Source organism: Anolis sagrei, chromosome 5, assembly GCF_037176765.1.
Source record: "Anolis sagrei isolate rAnoSag1 chromosome 5, rAnoSag1.mat, whole genome shotgun sequence".
In the NCBI taxonomy this organism is placed as follows: Eukaryota; Metazoa; Chordata; class Lepidosauria; order Squamata; family Dactyloidae; genus Anolis; species Anolis sagrei.
This window is the reverse complement of record NC_090025.1, coordinates 1,768,116-1,783,551: the sequence shown is the minus strand read 5'-3', so window position 1 is coordinate 1,783,551 and position 15,436 is coordinate 1,768,116. Positions and strand designations below refer to the sequence as shown.

Below are 15,436 nucleotides of genomic sequence, written 5' to 3'. Positions count from 1 at the left end.
TCAGACAAGTATCAGAAGATTTCTGTGAATGTTCAGAGGATGAGAGGGATGATGGATTCCCAAGTGAGGAGTCTGTGAGTGCAGGGAGGGGAGGGGGTTGCAGATAGACGAGACTGGTGTTTTGGATTCTCTAGCCCACTCTCAGACAACAAGGGAAAGTGAAACTAGCTGTTCCCTAGAGAAACTGCCTTGGGGAGCTGAAGAGTTCTCAAGGGAGTGTAGATTAGATCTCAGGACTCAGGGCATGAAAAGCAGGCAATGAAGAGATTCCCCAAGAATTAGAGATAGGACTTTGAAGTCCAGGTGTGTTAAGGATGATGTCATGGGTACCTTGGCGGACTTAAATTAAGTGGTTTAGTTTCAGGCCTTTCAGAGGAGACAACGTTGCTAATGGGGATTGTACTCCTGTTCATGACTCCAAGTTCATGGTTCCCCATTTTTTCAAGATTCCTGTTCATTCCTATGTACCTTTGAAGGATTTATCTCTCTTCCTTTTCTCTTCGTCCTTCCCTCCCTCCTTCCCTTCCTTCTTCTCTTGCTCCCTCCCTCCCTTCCTTCCTCCCGTCTTTCCTCTCTTCCTTCTATTCCTCCCTCCCTTCCTTCCTCTCTTCCTCTCTTCCTTCTTCTCTTCCTCCCTCCCTCCCTTCCTTCCTTCCTCCCTTCCTTCCTCTCTTCCTCCCTCCCTTCCACCTTTCCTTCTTCTCTTCCTCCCTCCCTCCCCTCCTTCCTCTCTTCCTCCTTCTCTTCCTCCCTCCTTCCCTCCCTCTCTTCCTCCCTCCCTCCCTCCCTCCCTCCTTCCCTTCCTTCTTGGGGATCAGGGCCCCAAAAATGTTGGGCTCCTCAGGCTGCCCTTTTGCCGTGGCTCTTCCCTTGGGAAGAAAAGGGGAGAGCCATGTGGAAACTATAAGCTCCCCTTTGCCATAATTGAAGCCCTCCCTACAGATAGCCATGCCACCACCTCTGCTGAAAAACCTCCAGAGAAGGAGACTCTGTGGCAGAATATGCCACTGTCTGAAATGCATTCAAGCCACACAACAACAACTAACTTGACTCTCTCATCAGCCAAAAGCAGGCCCACACTTCCCATGTTTGGACACCCCTGCTCAACACACATGTTGACATTTTCCTTTTAAATGCAAACTCTCCTGACTATAGCTCAGCTCAATTCTGTTGTGCTTTTGACTCTGCTAATGTTATTAATTTATTCACAACATGTAGATGTTGTGCTAATGAAAGGCTAAACATTTTCAAACAGATTTGTTTCACCGCTGGCCTCGCAGCCCGAGACCTTTCACATTTGAGCATAAACATCCAATAGTTTGTGCATTGGGACGATGATTCTGAGGACCTGGGTTCGAATCCCCGCTTGTGTACTATCCTAGTTAGTTTGTTTTTCTCATTATTAATTGGTACATTTTGGACAAGACACACTCTCTCAGCCCCAAGGACACCCCACAATTAGGTTGCTATAAATTGGAAATGACCTGAAGGCATGCAACAACAACAACAACAACAACAATAACATGCCTATGGGAAGCCCTTCTGAGATGATGCCACCAAAGAGAGAGACACAGAGAGAGAAATCATCTTAGTAATGCCTCACCTCATCCAAAACCGAGAGCTCCATCTGTGGGGTTTTCCAGGTTTAAGGCAGAAGAGGAGGAATGAGAGAGAAAAGAGAAAGAAGGAGAGGGGGAAAAACAATGAGAAAAAAATATTGCATTTGCAAATCATTAAAATATCAACCCTCTTGGGTTTCATTATGCACTTGGTTCCAAGGGCTTGAAAGGGTCTGAGTTGGGAGTTGGAGCACAGCCAGTACTTAGAAAGCATTGGGCTGGGATTTGGGATTTGCAGGTTCCTCAGTGAACCAACATACTCCCTTGGGCCGGTCACTTATTGCATATCTCTGTTGGAAACAGCAACTTTCTTCAAGCCTTCACTAGTTATGTGTTATGTATGTAATTCAGATAGCTGACTGTATTGTATAGGTGTGCGCTGGTTTGCAGTTTTCCTTAACTCTGTGTAGTGGGAGGGGCTGCAGACCAAGTGACAAGATCTGGGACTGTTCAGGACTCAGACTTCGTTTTAGAAACTGTATGCTTATTGCATGTCTCTTTTGGAAATAGCAACCTTCTTCAAGCCTCAGATTGTTGACTGTATTGTATAGGTGTGCACTGGTTCACAGTTGTGGGAGGGGCTGCAGACCAAGTGACAAGATCTGGGATTGTTCAGGACTCAGACTCCATTTTAGAAACTGAATGCTTGTTGCATATCTATGTTGGAAATAGCAACCTTCTTCAAGCTTCCTATACTAGTTATTTGGCTGAGAAGGCTGAGAGGAGATATGATAGCCATGTATAAATATGTGAGAGGAAGCCACAGGGAGGAGGGAGCAAGCTTGTTTTCTGCTTCCTTGGAGACTAGGACGCGGAACAATGGCTTCAAACTACAAGAGAGGAGATTCCATCTGAACATGAGGAAGAACTTCCTGACTGTGAGAGCCGTTCAGCAGTGGAACTCTCTGCCCCGGAGTGTGGTGGAGGCTCCTTCTTTGGAAGCTTTTAAGCAGAGGCTGGATGGCCATCTGTCAGGGGTGATTTGAATGCAATATTCCTGCTTCTTGGCAGGGGGTTGGACTGGATGGCCCATGAGGTCTCTTCCAACTCTTTGATTCTATGATTCTATGATTCTATGTATATAATCCAGATTGCGGACTGTATTGTATAGGTGTGCACTGGTTTGTAGTTTTCCTTAACTCTATGTTGTGGGAGGGGCTGCAGACCAAGTGACAAGATCTGGGACTGTTCAGGACTCTGACTCCATTTCAGAAACTGTATGCCTTTAAGACAACAGTAGGAACAATATGCTTAGAGACTTTAGTGGAAACAAATGTATGCTTTCGACTTCAGTAGGAACAGTATACTTAGAGACTCCATTGGACTTTCAGACTAGACAGAGACTCAATTAGGCTCTCATAACAGAGAGATACTTTGGACTTTGGACTGTTGGTTATAAGAATAATGCCTTGTGTTACCTACACAAAGAAATGACTTCAAATTCTATCTGTAACAGGACTGATATGCAAAGTACCTCTAGGCTGAATACATGAAGTTTGTGAGTAAACCAGCAATGTTATTTTTAAAGAAGTCTGCTTATTTTTGTCTCTTGAGAGCATGACTTAAAGGCAAATATATTTTAAGAGAGAGTAGATTTTTTTGGGCAACTAAAGGAACACTTGTGTAAATCTGCTCCATATATATTTATATATATGGTGCATTTGCATATCTTTGTCCCTAAGCATTCAAAGAGATATCTAGGACATCAGTCTAACAACTGAGAAACCTAGTTGCCTTGCATGATGAATGCCATTTTCCCAAAAGGTTATGAGCCTTAACAGGTCATGGTTTTTACCGAAAGGTTGTGGTATCGTTTTTCAAAAAGTTATGACTTCTAACAAGGTCACCCCTTTCCAAACATCATAAAATCTCCAAAAGGTTCTGGAGATTTCCATTTTCCAAAACTCTTATTCTATATCAATATATCTCTCTTCCTTCAGGAGAGATAAATCAGGGTATAAATAAACATAACAACAACAACAACAACATGGCGGATAGCTGGGGGTGAGAGGGTTTTGTTTTGATATGGTTTGTTGTTGTTGTTTTGCAAACAACAAAAACAAGGTAGATAGCTGGGGTGAAAGGGTTTTGTTTTGATTTGGTTTGGTTTGTTGTTGTTGTTTTGCAATGGATGAATTATGCTTTATGGCATTTAGAGACACACAAAAAACAAGAATTTTCTGCACAGAAAACAGGTTTCTTGCACAGGAAACATTTGCTTTGGGCTGGCAACCAAACGCCAAGCCTTGGGACTTTTGAGCCAGGAAGAGTCTTTACCTCAAAGCCAGGGATGTGGTGGATAGCCGGCTGCAAGAAAGAGAACAGAGAGAAAGTCTGAATGGCGGAAAGCGTGGACTAGATGGCCTCTAAGGCTCCCTGCCAAATCTTTAGGCGTCTATGTCGGTGTTCTCGGCAGTGGTCAGGGGAGCTTTTCAAACAATTCAAACTTGTGCACCAGCTGCGAAGTCTGACTTGGCCACGGTGGTCCACGCTCTGGTTACATCCCGTATAGACTACTGCAACGCTCTCTACGTGGGGTTGCCTCTGAAGACTGCCCGGAAGCTTCAACTAGTCCAACGAGCGGCAGCCAGATTACTAACAGGAGTGGGGTACAGGGAGCATACTACTCTGTTGCACCAGCTCCACTGGCTGCCAATTAGCTTCCGAGCACAATTCAAAGTGCTGGTGTTAACCTATAAATCCCTAAACGACTCCGGCCCAGTTTACCTGTCCGAACGGATTCTCCCCTATGAACCATCAAGGTTGTTAAGATCGTCTGGAGGGGCCCTGCTCTTGGTCCCACCGGCCTCACAAGCGCATCTGGTGGGGATGAAGGACAGGGCCTTCTCGGTGGTGGCCCCTCGGCTCTGGAACTCCCTCCCACTGGAGATTAGAACTGCCCCTTCTCTCCTGACCTTTAGAAAACAGGTGAAAACCTGGCTCTGGAAACTGGCATTTGACGAGTGAGTCAATAACTCGTGACTACACGGACGGATGGTGATGAACTATGATTTTATTGTGACGACTTGGCCAATGTAATTATATGACTGTATTTTAGTATTTTTATGTTTTAGTGTATTATGGGATGTGATGTTTTTAAACGATTGTTTGTGATACTGTTGCTGTGAACCGGCCTGAGTCCCTCTACGGAGGTGAGAAGTATATAAAAGTTCTAAATAAATAAATATGTCCTTCTTGTTGTGGTTCAACAGTTTTCTCAGCCTGCAGTAGAGTTGGAGAAGCAGTTCTCACAGGACACGTATGCAGATGATAAGGAGGAGGCCCAGGTGCTGCTTCAAAGGGATAACACAACTGTGAGAAGAAGCTCGAGGATCGCTGCCAAGTTAGGTCAGCGATGGGTCAAGGGAGCAGTGGGAAAATAGATTGTTTTGATGTATAAAAGTGTTTAGGGCTTTCACTGGCGATTCACAGCTGTCAGTTTCAATGTGGCTTTCTGCTAGCAGTTTCATGATTCTGCATTGGGAGACAGGAGGCTTGGAGCCTGGGTTTCTTCGTGCTGCTTTTGGGCTAAGTTGCTTGGCACAGGGTTTGTGCTTTCTGCTTCATGACTCTTGTTTATCTTGATTTTCTCTTAAGGATTTCTGGATCTGTACCGTGCATTTTACCTGAACTTTGGAACATTGTATTGACTTAACCTTTGCCTTCTTTTGGAAACCTTACAATAAACTATAATCCTTACAGCCGTGGTCTGGTGGTGTTTGAGAGCAAGGTGAAGCTTAATCTGAGGTGCAACACTTCTATCTGTTATGGGCTGGGATTTAGCACAGCAGGTTAACTGCCAGCTGCAGTAAATCTTGCCGATCAAAAGGTTGGCAGTTCAAAGCCCGAATTAGGGTGAGCTCCTGGCCTTTAGCCCAGCTTCTGCCTCCTTAGCAGTTCAAAAGCAAAATTTGAGTAGGTAAATAAGTACCACTTAAAGCAGGTAGGCATTTCTGGCAAAAAAACGTATTACTTTTTGTTTTCCTGCGGCTTTTGTATGTGGCTGTCAACTTTATCGATCCAAATGGGTGATCAATATCTGCAACTGCATGAGTTCTTGGAAATTTTGCATTTTCAGGAAGGGGCTTGCTTGGCAATTCCATGGCTAATGGCCATCCGTCAGGGGTGATTTGAATGCAATATTCCTGCTTCTTGGCAGAATGGGGTTGGACTGGATGGCCCACGAGGTCTCTCCCAACTCTTTGATTCTAGGATTCTAGGATTCTATGATTGTAATCCGCTTTGGGTTTTAGTCAGAACCTCAAAGGACATGTGCAAGTTGTGGGATTGGTTTTCAGGACAAGATGCAGAGCCTTGGAGAGGCTCTTTAACATCCGGACTCAAACCCAGAACGGAGTCACATTGCTGCTGCAAAATGCCAACCACTTGCAAATCTCTCCCTAGACCCAAGAGTAAACACCTATGCCATGGGTTGCTTTGCAAACTTTGAGACTCTACGCTGTGGAAGGAATGCAGTTTGACCCCTGGCTGAAGGCAACAGAATCCTGGGAGTTGTAGTATTGCACTATCTGTACCCATCTTTGCCAGAATGGGCAAAGTACAGCTCCCAGGATCCCATTGCATTTGGCTACGGGGGTTAAAGTGGAATCGAACTGCATTCCTTCCATGGTGCAAATGCAACCTGAAGCACAAAGGGTAAAAAGAACATCTAAACAATAAACAAAGCCTTGGTGCCAAAACTGTTGTTGCGTACACGAGAACATTCCATGAGGTGTGACTGGCAGCAACCCAGAGGATCCATTCCTGGACTCGATGGCAAGGATTTGGGCCAAAAGCAGGAGAAAAGGACTTTGAGGGGACAGGTTGAGGATGGAGAAGAGAAAGGAGCAGAGCCAGACGTGAATTTCTGGAGAGAAGCATAGGCTCAGCGGGCAAGAAGGGACCCTTCCGGAGGTCATCCAGCCCAGCCCCCTTCTGCCATGCAAAAAGACACCGTCAAAACCCTCCTGACAGGTGGCCATACAGCATCTGCTTAAAAACCTCCAGAGAAGGAAGGAGACTCCACTGGACTCCCAGCCAAGACACATTACTCTGGAACTGGGAGAGATCCTCAAGCAGAAGTGGGCTGTACTGAAAGGCTCTTGGGGCTGCCTTCCAATACTGTTGTTGTTGGTGTTGTTGTTGTTAATGCACGGCCATTTGTCAGGAGGGTCTGGATAGTGTCCCTCCTACCTGGTAGAAAGAAGGGGGCTAGACTGGATGACCTTTGGGGGTCCTTTTCAACTATCTTATTGTTGTTGCTATTATTATAATTATAATTATTATGCAGTGGGTGCATGGCCATCTGTCGGGAGAATTTGAATGGTGTCCCTCCTGCCTGGCGGAAAGAAGGGGACTAGACTGGATGACCTTTGAGGGTCCCTTCCAACTATATTATTATTGTTGTTGTTGTGATCATTATTACTGTTGTTATTAATAATAATAATAATAATAATTTATTTATTAATCAACTTTGTATACCACCACTCCCTGAAGGCTCAGAGCGGTTTACAATATACATATACGATACACTACATTTAAAATCAAAGAAAAAATTCAATCAGCAAGATTCAAATGCCAGGCTAAATAAATAAGTTTTACAAGCTCTACGAAAAGATAGTAAGTCTCAGAGAACAGAAAATGCATGGTCATCTGTTGGGAGGGTCTGGATAGTGTCCCTCCTACCTGGTAGAAAGAAGGGTGCTAGACTGGGTGACCTTTGGGGGTCCTTTTCAACTATCTTATTGTTGTTGCTATTATTATAATTATAATTATTATGCAGGGGGTGCATGACCATCTGTTGGGAGGGTTTGAATGGTGTCCCTCCTGCCTGGTGGAAAGAAGGAGGCTAGACTGGATGAACTTTGGGGGTCCCTTCCAGCTATATTATTGCTGTTGATATTATTATTATTATTATTACTTTTATTATTATTATTATTATTAAGGAGGTGCATGGCCATCTGTCGGGAGGGTCTGGATGGTATCCTTCTTGCCTGGCGGAAAGAAGAGGGCTAGACTGGATTACCTTTGGGGGGTCCCTTCCCACTATATTATTGTTGTTGCTATTATTATTATTATTATTATTATTATTATTATTATTATGCAGGGGTTGCATGGCCATCTGTCGGGAGGGTTTGAATGGTGTCCCTCCTGTCTGACAGAAAGAAAGGGGCTAGACTGGATGATCTTTGGGGGTCCCTTCCAACTATTTTATTGTTGTTGATATCATCATCATTATTATTATTATTATTATTATTATTATGCAGGGAGTGTATGGCCATCTGTCAGGAGGGTTTGAATGGTGTCCCTCCTGCCTGGCAGAAAGAAGAGGGATAGACTGGATGACCTTTGGGGGTCCCTTCCCACTATATTATTGTTGTTGCTATTACTATCATTATCATTATCATTATTATTATTATTATTATTACTATTATGCAGGAAATGCATGGCCATCTGTTGGGAGGGTTTGGATGGTGTCCCTCCTGCCTGGCGGAAAGAAGAGGGCTAGACTCAATGACCTTTGGGGGTCCCTTCCAGCTATATTATTGTTGTTGATATTATTATTGTTGTTGTTGTTGTTATTATGCAGGAAATGCATGACCATCTGTCAGGAGAGTTTGGATGGTGTCCCTCCTGCCTGGTGGAAAGAAGAGGGCTAGACTGGATGACCTTTGGGGGTCCCTTCCCACTATATTATTGTTGTTGCTATTACTATTATTATTATTATTATTATTATTATGCAGGAAATGCATGGCCATCTGTCAGGAGAGTTTGGATGGTGTCCCTCCTGCCTGGCAGAAAGAAGGGGGCTAGACTGGATGAACTTTGGGGGTCCCTTCCAGCTATATTATTGCTGTTGATATTATTATTATTATTATTATTATTATTATTATGCAGGAAATGCATGGCCATCTGTTGGGAGGGTTTGGATGGTGTCCCTCCTGCCTGGCAGAAAGAAGGGGGCTAGACTGGATGAACTTGGGGGGTCCCTTCCAGCTATATTATTGTTGTTGATATTATTATTGTTGTTGTTGTTATTATTATGCAGGAAATGCATGACCATCTGTTGGGAGAGTTTGGATGGTGTCCCTCCTGCCTGGCGGAAAGAAGGGGGCCAGACTGGATGACCTTTGGGAGTCCCCTCCAACTATATTATTATTATTATTATTATTATTATTATTATTATTATTATTATGCAGGAAATGCATGGCCATCTGTTGGGAGGGTTTGGATGGTGTCATAGAATCATAGAATCATAGAATCAAAGAGTTGGAAGAGACCTCCTGGGCCATCATCCAGTCCAACCCCATTCTGCCAAGAAGCAGGAATATTGCATTCAAATCACCCCTGACAGATGGCCATCCAGCCTCTGCTTAAAAGCTTCCAAAGAAGGAGCCTCCACCACACTCCGGGGCAGAGAGTTCCACTGCTGAACGGCTCTCACAGTCAGGAAGTTCTTCCTAATGTTCAGATGGTGTCCCTCCTGCCTGGTGGAAAGAAGGGGGTTGGATTGGATGGCCTTTGGTTGTCTGTGACTCAATGACCCTGAATGCCCCCCCCCCCCCCATGGCTCACCTTTTCCCGCTGGATGAGCTCGAAGGCGGCCAGCAGCTCTCCGGCCGCCTGTCTGCCCCTCTGGACAGGGAACCAGGCCAGCCTGGGCTTTGGGTCCATACTGGGTTTGCAAAGGCAGCGGCCCAGGAACTCGTCAGCTCCCTGTTCAAAACACAAACACCCCGTGAGCCTTTCGACCTTCCCGTATGGCCCAGACATGCAGCGGGTTCTCCACTGATGCATCTACACTGTTTCAAATTCTGTGTTATGGGAAGGTCATTGCGAGAGGTAACACTGGCTATGCTGGGCTCCCTGCTACGATTGGCCCACTCCTCAAAGACACTCACATAGGTGTCGTGGTCAAAGATCTCGACCACGATGTTCGGAGGGGCGTCGGCGATGTTCTGCGGGTTCCCGAAGATCTCGATCTCGTAGAAGATGAGCGTCTGGTCCCAGGTGGGGTTCAAGGTGCTCTTCGCCACCACCGTCTTCTGGCTCTGGTGCAGGAAGGAGACCACGGCATACGGGTCTGCACAGGAAGAGAGAGGCGTGATCATAACAACAACAACAACAACAACAACAACAACAACAACAACAATTTATTTATTTCTATTCCACCCAATCTCCCCAAGCTTACTCATGGCAGACTAGTACACATACATGTCAAACATTCAATGCCGTTTGGACAAACAGGGGCAGAACAGACAGAAAGGAGGTAAGTGTTGGGGTTGTTGCATCCCAGATCAAGAAACGAGACCATAAGATTAAATCCACCACACTGGACTGTAGGAAAAACAATCCTTGTTTATTGATGAAAAATTGGTTACAAAAGAAAGGTAAATGCAAAGTCAAAAAGCCACAATAGAAACACAGCAGTCAGTAGAATCCCTGAACTTGAGCAAAATTCCAAAAGCCACAATACAAGAACCAGGAACCTGTTAGCATCTCACTAACCATGTGCTTGAAAACTAGAAGCCTCTGGGATTACCGGCCATGGAACACAGGAATTCTGCCAAGGCACAGCCACAGTCCCAAACGTTGCTTGATCTAAAGAGACACCCAGCAGGAGGCCCCTTAAACCAAAGAAGATATTCTTTGAAACTCCCCTTGACTTTGAAGCCTGGGCCTGTCTCTCCTGTCTCACCACAGTCAAGTGTGGTGGATTGTTATGGTCTCGTTTCCTGCTCTGGGTTGCAACAGTGTCGACGTCCAGCTCTTTGGCGCCTTGGAGGTTGTGTTCGAATTGAAACCAAGGGCTCCTAGAGTTGGGAGGGACCCCCAAAGGGCATCCAGTTGGACCCCTTTCTACCAGACAGGACGATACAAGCGAAGCGGCCCTAACAGATGGCCAGCCAGACTCATAAACATCAACAGGTTCATGGAGAAATCGGTCTATAAAACCAAAGGGTCCTAGAGTTGGGAGGGACCCCCAGAGGGCATCCAGTCGGACCCCCTTCTACTAGGCAGGAAGATACAACCAAAGCATCCCTGACAGATTCTAAACGATGCTTCATCTGACTGTATTTTCCATGCTTGGAACTTTTAAGCCTTTCCAAGCATTCAGAAACTGGTTTCATTTTCCCTGGGCGCCCCTTATCTTTTTCTGTTGAAGCCTGGCAGAACGCCAAAGGCATTGCTCGGCCTGCCTGTTTTGACTAATTTCCGCCCGCCTATCTATTTGCTCATTAGTTTCTGCAGGAGCCGAGTTGTTTTCAAGTCCCAAATCCTGGGAACTCTCTGGGAGCAATTCAGGGAATAAATCATCATCCCTATACCCTGCAGGAACATTCTCATGGGAAACTACACACTGAACAGGTATCTCTCTGTCATTCTCTGTATTAATATCCTTGACCAAACCATTGCCATCTTGAACCTCATTTACATCACTCCCTACATCCAAAGCACCCCGATCCTGAAACACAATCACAGTCTGAATTCCAACACAGCCTGGTTTCGCTTTCCTTGAGTGGCCCTTATCTTTTTCTGTTGAAGCCTGGCAGAACGCCGAAGGCATTGCTCGGCCTGCCTGTTTTGACTAATTTCCGCCCTCCTATCTATTTGCTCATTAGTTTCTGCAGGTGCTGAGTTGTTTTCAAGCCCCAAATCCTGGGAACTCTCTGGCCTGTCTGTTTTGACTAATTTCTGCCTGCCTATCTATATGCTCATTAGTCTCTGCAGGTGCCGAGTTGTTTTCAAGTCTCAAATCCTGGGAACTCTCTGGGAGCAATTCAGGGAGAACACAATCATCCCTACACCCTGCAGGAACATTCTCGTGGGAAACTACACTTGGAACAGATGTCTCCCTATCATTGTCTGCATCAATATCACTGACCAAACCATTGCCATTTTGAACCTCATTTACATCACTCCCTACATCCAAAGCACCCCGATCCTGAAACACAATCACAGGCTGGACTCCAACACAGCCTGGTTTCGCTTTCCTTGAGTGGCCCTTATCTTTTTCTGTTGAAACCTGGCAGAACACCGAAGGCATTGCTCAGCCTGTCTGTTTTGACTAATTTCCACCCGCCTAACTATATGCTCATTAGTTTCTGCAGGTGCCAAGTTATTTTCAAGCCCCAAATCCTGGGAACTCTCTGGGAGCAATTCAGGGAATAAATCATCATCCCTATACCCTGCAGGAACATTCTCATGGGAAACTACACACTGAACAGGTGTCTCTCTGACATTCTCTGTATTAATATCCTTGACCAAACCATTGCCATCTTGAACCTCATTTACATCACTCCCTACATCCAAAGCACCCCGATCCTGAAACACAATCACAGTCTGAACTCCAACACAGCCTGGTTTCGCTTTCCTTGAGAGGCCCTTATCTTTTTCTGTTGAAGCCTGGCAGAACGCCGAAGGCATTGCTCGGCCTGCCTGTTTTGACTAATTTCTGGCCACCTATCTATATGCTCATAAGTCTCTGCAGGTGCCAAGTTGTTTTCAAGCCCCAAATCCTGGGAACTCTCTGGCCTGTCTGTTTTGACTAATTTCTGCCCGCCTATCTATATGCTCATTAGTCTCTGCAGGTGCCGAGTTGTTTTCAAGTCCCAAATCCTGGGAACTCTCTGGGAGCAATTCAGGGAGTAAACCATCATCCCTACGCCCTGCAGGAACATTCTCATGGGAAACTACACTTGGAACAGGTGTCTCTCTGTCATTGTCTGCATCAATATCACTGACCAAACCATTGCCATCTTGAATCTCATTTGCATCATTCCCCACATCCAAAGCACTCCGATCCTGAAACACAATCACAGGCTGAACTCCAACACAGCCTGGTTTCGCTTTCCTTGAGAGGCCCTTATCTTTTTCTGTTGAAGCCTGGCAGAACGCCGAAGGCATTGCTCGGCCTGTTTGTTTTGACTAATTTCTGCTCACCTATCTATATGCTCATTAGTTTCTGCAGGTGCTGAGTTGTTTTCAAGCCCCAAATCAATACCACTGACCAAACCATTGCCATCTTAAACCTCATTTACATCATTCCCCACATCCAAAGCACCCTGATCCTGAGACACAATCACAAGCTGGACTCCAACAATATGAAAAGTATATAATTTATGTATAGCGATGGAGATAGATAGATAGATAGATAGATAGATAGACACACACACATACATACACACACATATATGTGTGTGTGTGTACATATATGGAGCCCCCGGTGGTGCAGTGGGTTAAACCACTGAGCTGCTGAACTTGCAGACTGTAAAGTTGGCGGTTCAAATCTGGAGAGCGAGGTGAGCTCCCACTGTTAGCCCCAGCTCCTGCCAACCTAGTAATTTGAAAACATGCAAATGTGAGTAGATCAATAGGAACCGCTCTGGCAGGAAGGTAACAGCACTCCATGTAGTCATGCCAGTGGCTGCATGACCTTGAAGGTGTCTACGGACAACGCCGCCTCTTCGGCTTAGAAATGGAGATGAGCCCCAGAGTAGGACACAACGAGACTTAATGCCAAGCGGAAAACCTTTACCTTTACATATATACACACATGCATATTGTATGAAACTCTCATACGGGGTTGGTTTAACCTTCTATATTGTGCGTCTAAGAAGCAAAGTGTCTCACCTGAAAAGCTGTCTTTATCCATGGCAACGAGATCCCTGGCTTGGTAGATGTAGCAGCGCAAGTGGTACCTGTTTCCATCTACAGTGGGAGGAAAAGATAAACAAACAACAACATGTAAACAAAAAATGCATGCCAAGAAGCTCCCACAGACAAGAACGATGGGAGGCGCAGTCCAACACACCGACAAAGAAAGCAAGCTGCTTGGATAAACTGGATGATATTGCAGTGTATAATAATAACAACAACTTGACAATGTGTATAATATTTCCAAATGATCTTTCTGTCAAGAGTGCGACAGAAGCTTTGGAGCTTAGAAGAATGGACACTTTGAGACTTCAGTAAAAGCAAACATTTAACTTTACTGAGCAGAGCAAATATACAACAGCACACATTCGCATTTACATCCAACCAAACAGACAGGAAACAAGACGAAAGACACAACAAAGAAGGACCAACGAAACCTTATCTCTGGATCCTCCCTACGCGTTCCAGGCACACTCAGGGTCACATCTTCACAGTTCATTAGAGGCTTGACTGATTTGATTAACCCTTTCAGAGTCAATACACTCTCTGGTAATGCAATCAGGTTACATTCACAGGCATTGCACAAAATTACATTTAAACATTCACATTACACTAATCTTACATTAACACTTTCCATCCAAACTCAGGAACGGAAAACGGAATATTGGTGGGCAGGAAAAGAGATTTAAAGACGGGCTCAAAGCCAACCTTAAAAACTCTGGCATAGACACTGGGAACTGGGAAGCCCTGGCCCTTGAGCGCTCCAGCTGGAGGTCAGCTGTGACCAGCAGTGCTGCAGAATTTGAAGAGGCACGAATGGAGGGCGAAAGGGAGAAACGTGCCAAGAGGAAGGTGTGTCAAGCCAACCCCAACCGGGACCGCCTTCCACCTGGAAACCGATGCCCTTACTGCGGGAGAAGATGCAGATCAAGAAGAGGGCTCCACATTCATCTACAGACCCACCCCCAGGATACTACACTTGGAGGACTATCATCCTCGGACTACGAGGGATCGCCTAAGTAAGTAAGTGAGTATGCCACATTTCTTAAGGTTAGCTTTAAGCCCATCTTTGCATCTCTTTTGTTGTCCACCAACATTCAGGTTTCCATTCTTAGGTTGAGAGTAGAGTAACTGCTTTAGGAGACGGTGATCTTTGGGCATTCGGACAACGTGGCCTTCAGTTCAGCGAAGCTGATGGCAGAAGATCATCACTTCAACACTGGTGGTCTTTGCTTCTATGGGGAATGCCATTGCTTTAACTATGTGGATCTTCATTGTCACTATATGCCTGCGAAACGTGGACTGTCTACAGACATCACATGCAACTCCTGGAACGATTCCATCAGCACTGCCTTCGGAAAATCCGGAAAATCTCTTGGGAAGGCAGGCAGACAAACGACAGCATGCTGGAAGAAGCAAAGACCACTAGCATTGAAGCGATGCTCCTCTGCCATCAACTCCGCTGGACCACGTTGTCCGAATGTCCAACCACCGTCTCCAAAAGCAGTTGCTCTATTCCGAACTCAAGAACAGAAAATGGAATGTTGGAGGACAGGAAAAGAGACTGAAAGACTGTGACGATGTGTAAATTTTATTCCTTTGGTTATGTGTAATTTAAACAGTAGTTTATAGATGGTAAGTATGGGGGATTATGTTTTGTTGGAGATGGTGGCTTGGCGTTAGCTGGGTTGCCATAGCAACAGGGGCGGAGCCAACTGCCTCTTCACGGGGCAGCTGTTTTGAAAGTCAGTCAGTAAGCCGGTGAGCTACTGGGAAGACTGAGTCTCTGGGTGGAGATTCAGGGAATGTGTCTGTAGCCGGTGTGCTATAGGGAAGACTGAATCTCTGGGTGGAGATTCAGGGAATTAATTGGTGACCAAAGGGGTTACAGAAAAGGACCCAGTAGTGATAAAACTACAGGGGGTTATTGATTCTGAGTTAAGAATCAAGGTTTGGCTGGGAGCCAATTCTGTTAATAAGCCTTTTAGCTTATTTGTTTTATTAGGACAGCTGTCCAGAAGAGTTACATCTGCTTATAGAAACCTCTTGAAGTCTATGCCTGAGATTACTCATGAAACCTTATTAATGTAACCAATCAAGATTTGTGCCTCTTGTGAAGAAACAGTTAAACATGTTATACTCCTGTTAAAATAAACTTG

The 15,436-nt window shown here is 45.3% G+C and overlaps 1 protein-coding gene across 8 annotated transcripts in view; it reads right to left on the bottom strand.

Annotated features, from left to right (window-relative positions):
* DYSF (dysferlin) overlaps nucleotides 1–15,436 on the bottom strand; it is a 284,587-nt gene that overhangs the window by 109,136 nt on the left and 160,015 nt on the right. For all 8 annotated transcript variants that reach the window (XM_067468433.1, XM_067468436.1, XM_067468437.1 and 5 more), the window contains 5 exons: nucleotides 13,254–13,331; nucleotides 9,521–9,702; nucleotides 9,195–9,335; nucleotides 3,897–3,926; nucleotides 1,604–1,627 (listed from right to left, as the gene is read on the bottom strand). In XM_067468433.1, the coding sequence (XP_067324534.1) occupies nucleotides 1,604–1,627; nucleotides 3,897–3,926; nucleotides 9,195–9,335; nucleotides 9,521–9,702; nucleotides 13,254–13,331 (455 nt within the window). The remainder of the gene's footprint in view (nucleotides 1–1,603; nucleotides 1,628–3,896; nucleotides 3,927–9,194; nucleotides 9,336–9,520; nucleotides 9,703–13,253; nucleotides 13,332–15,436) is intronic.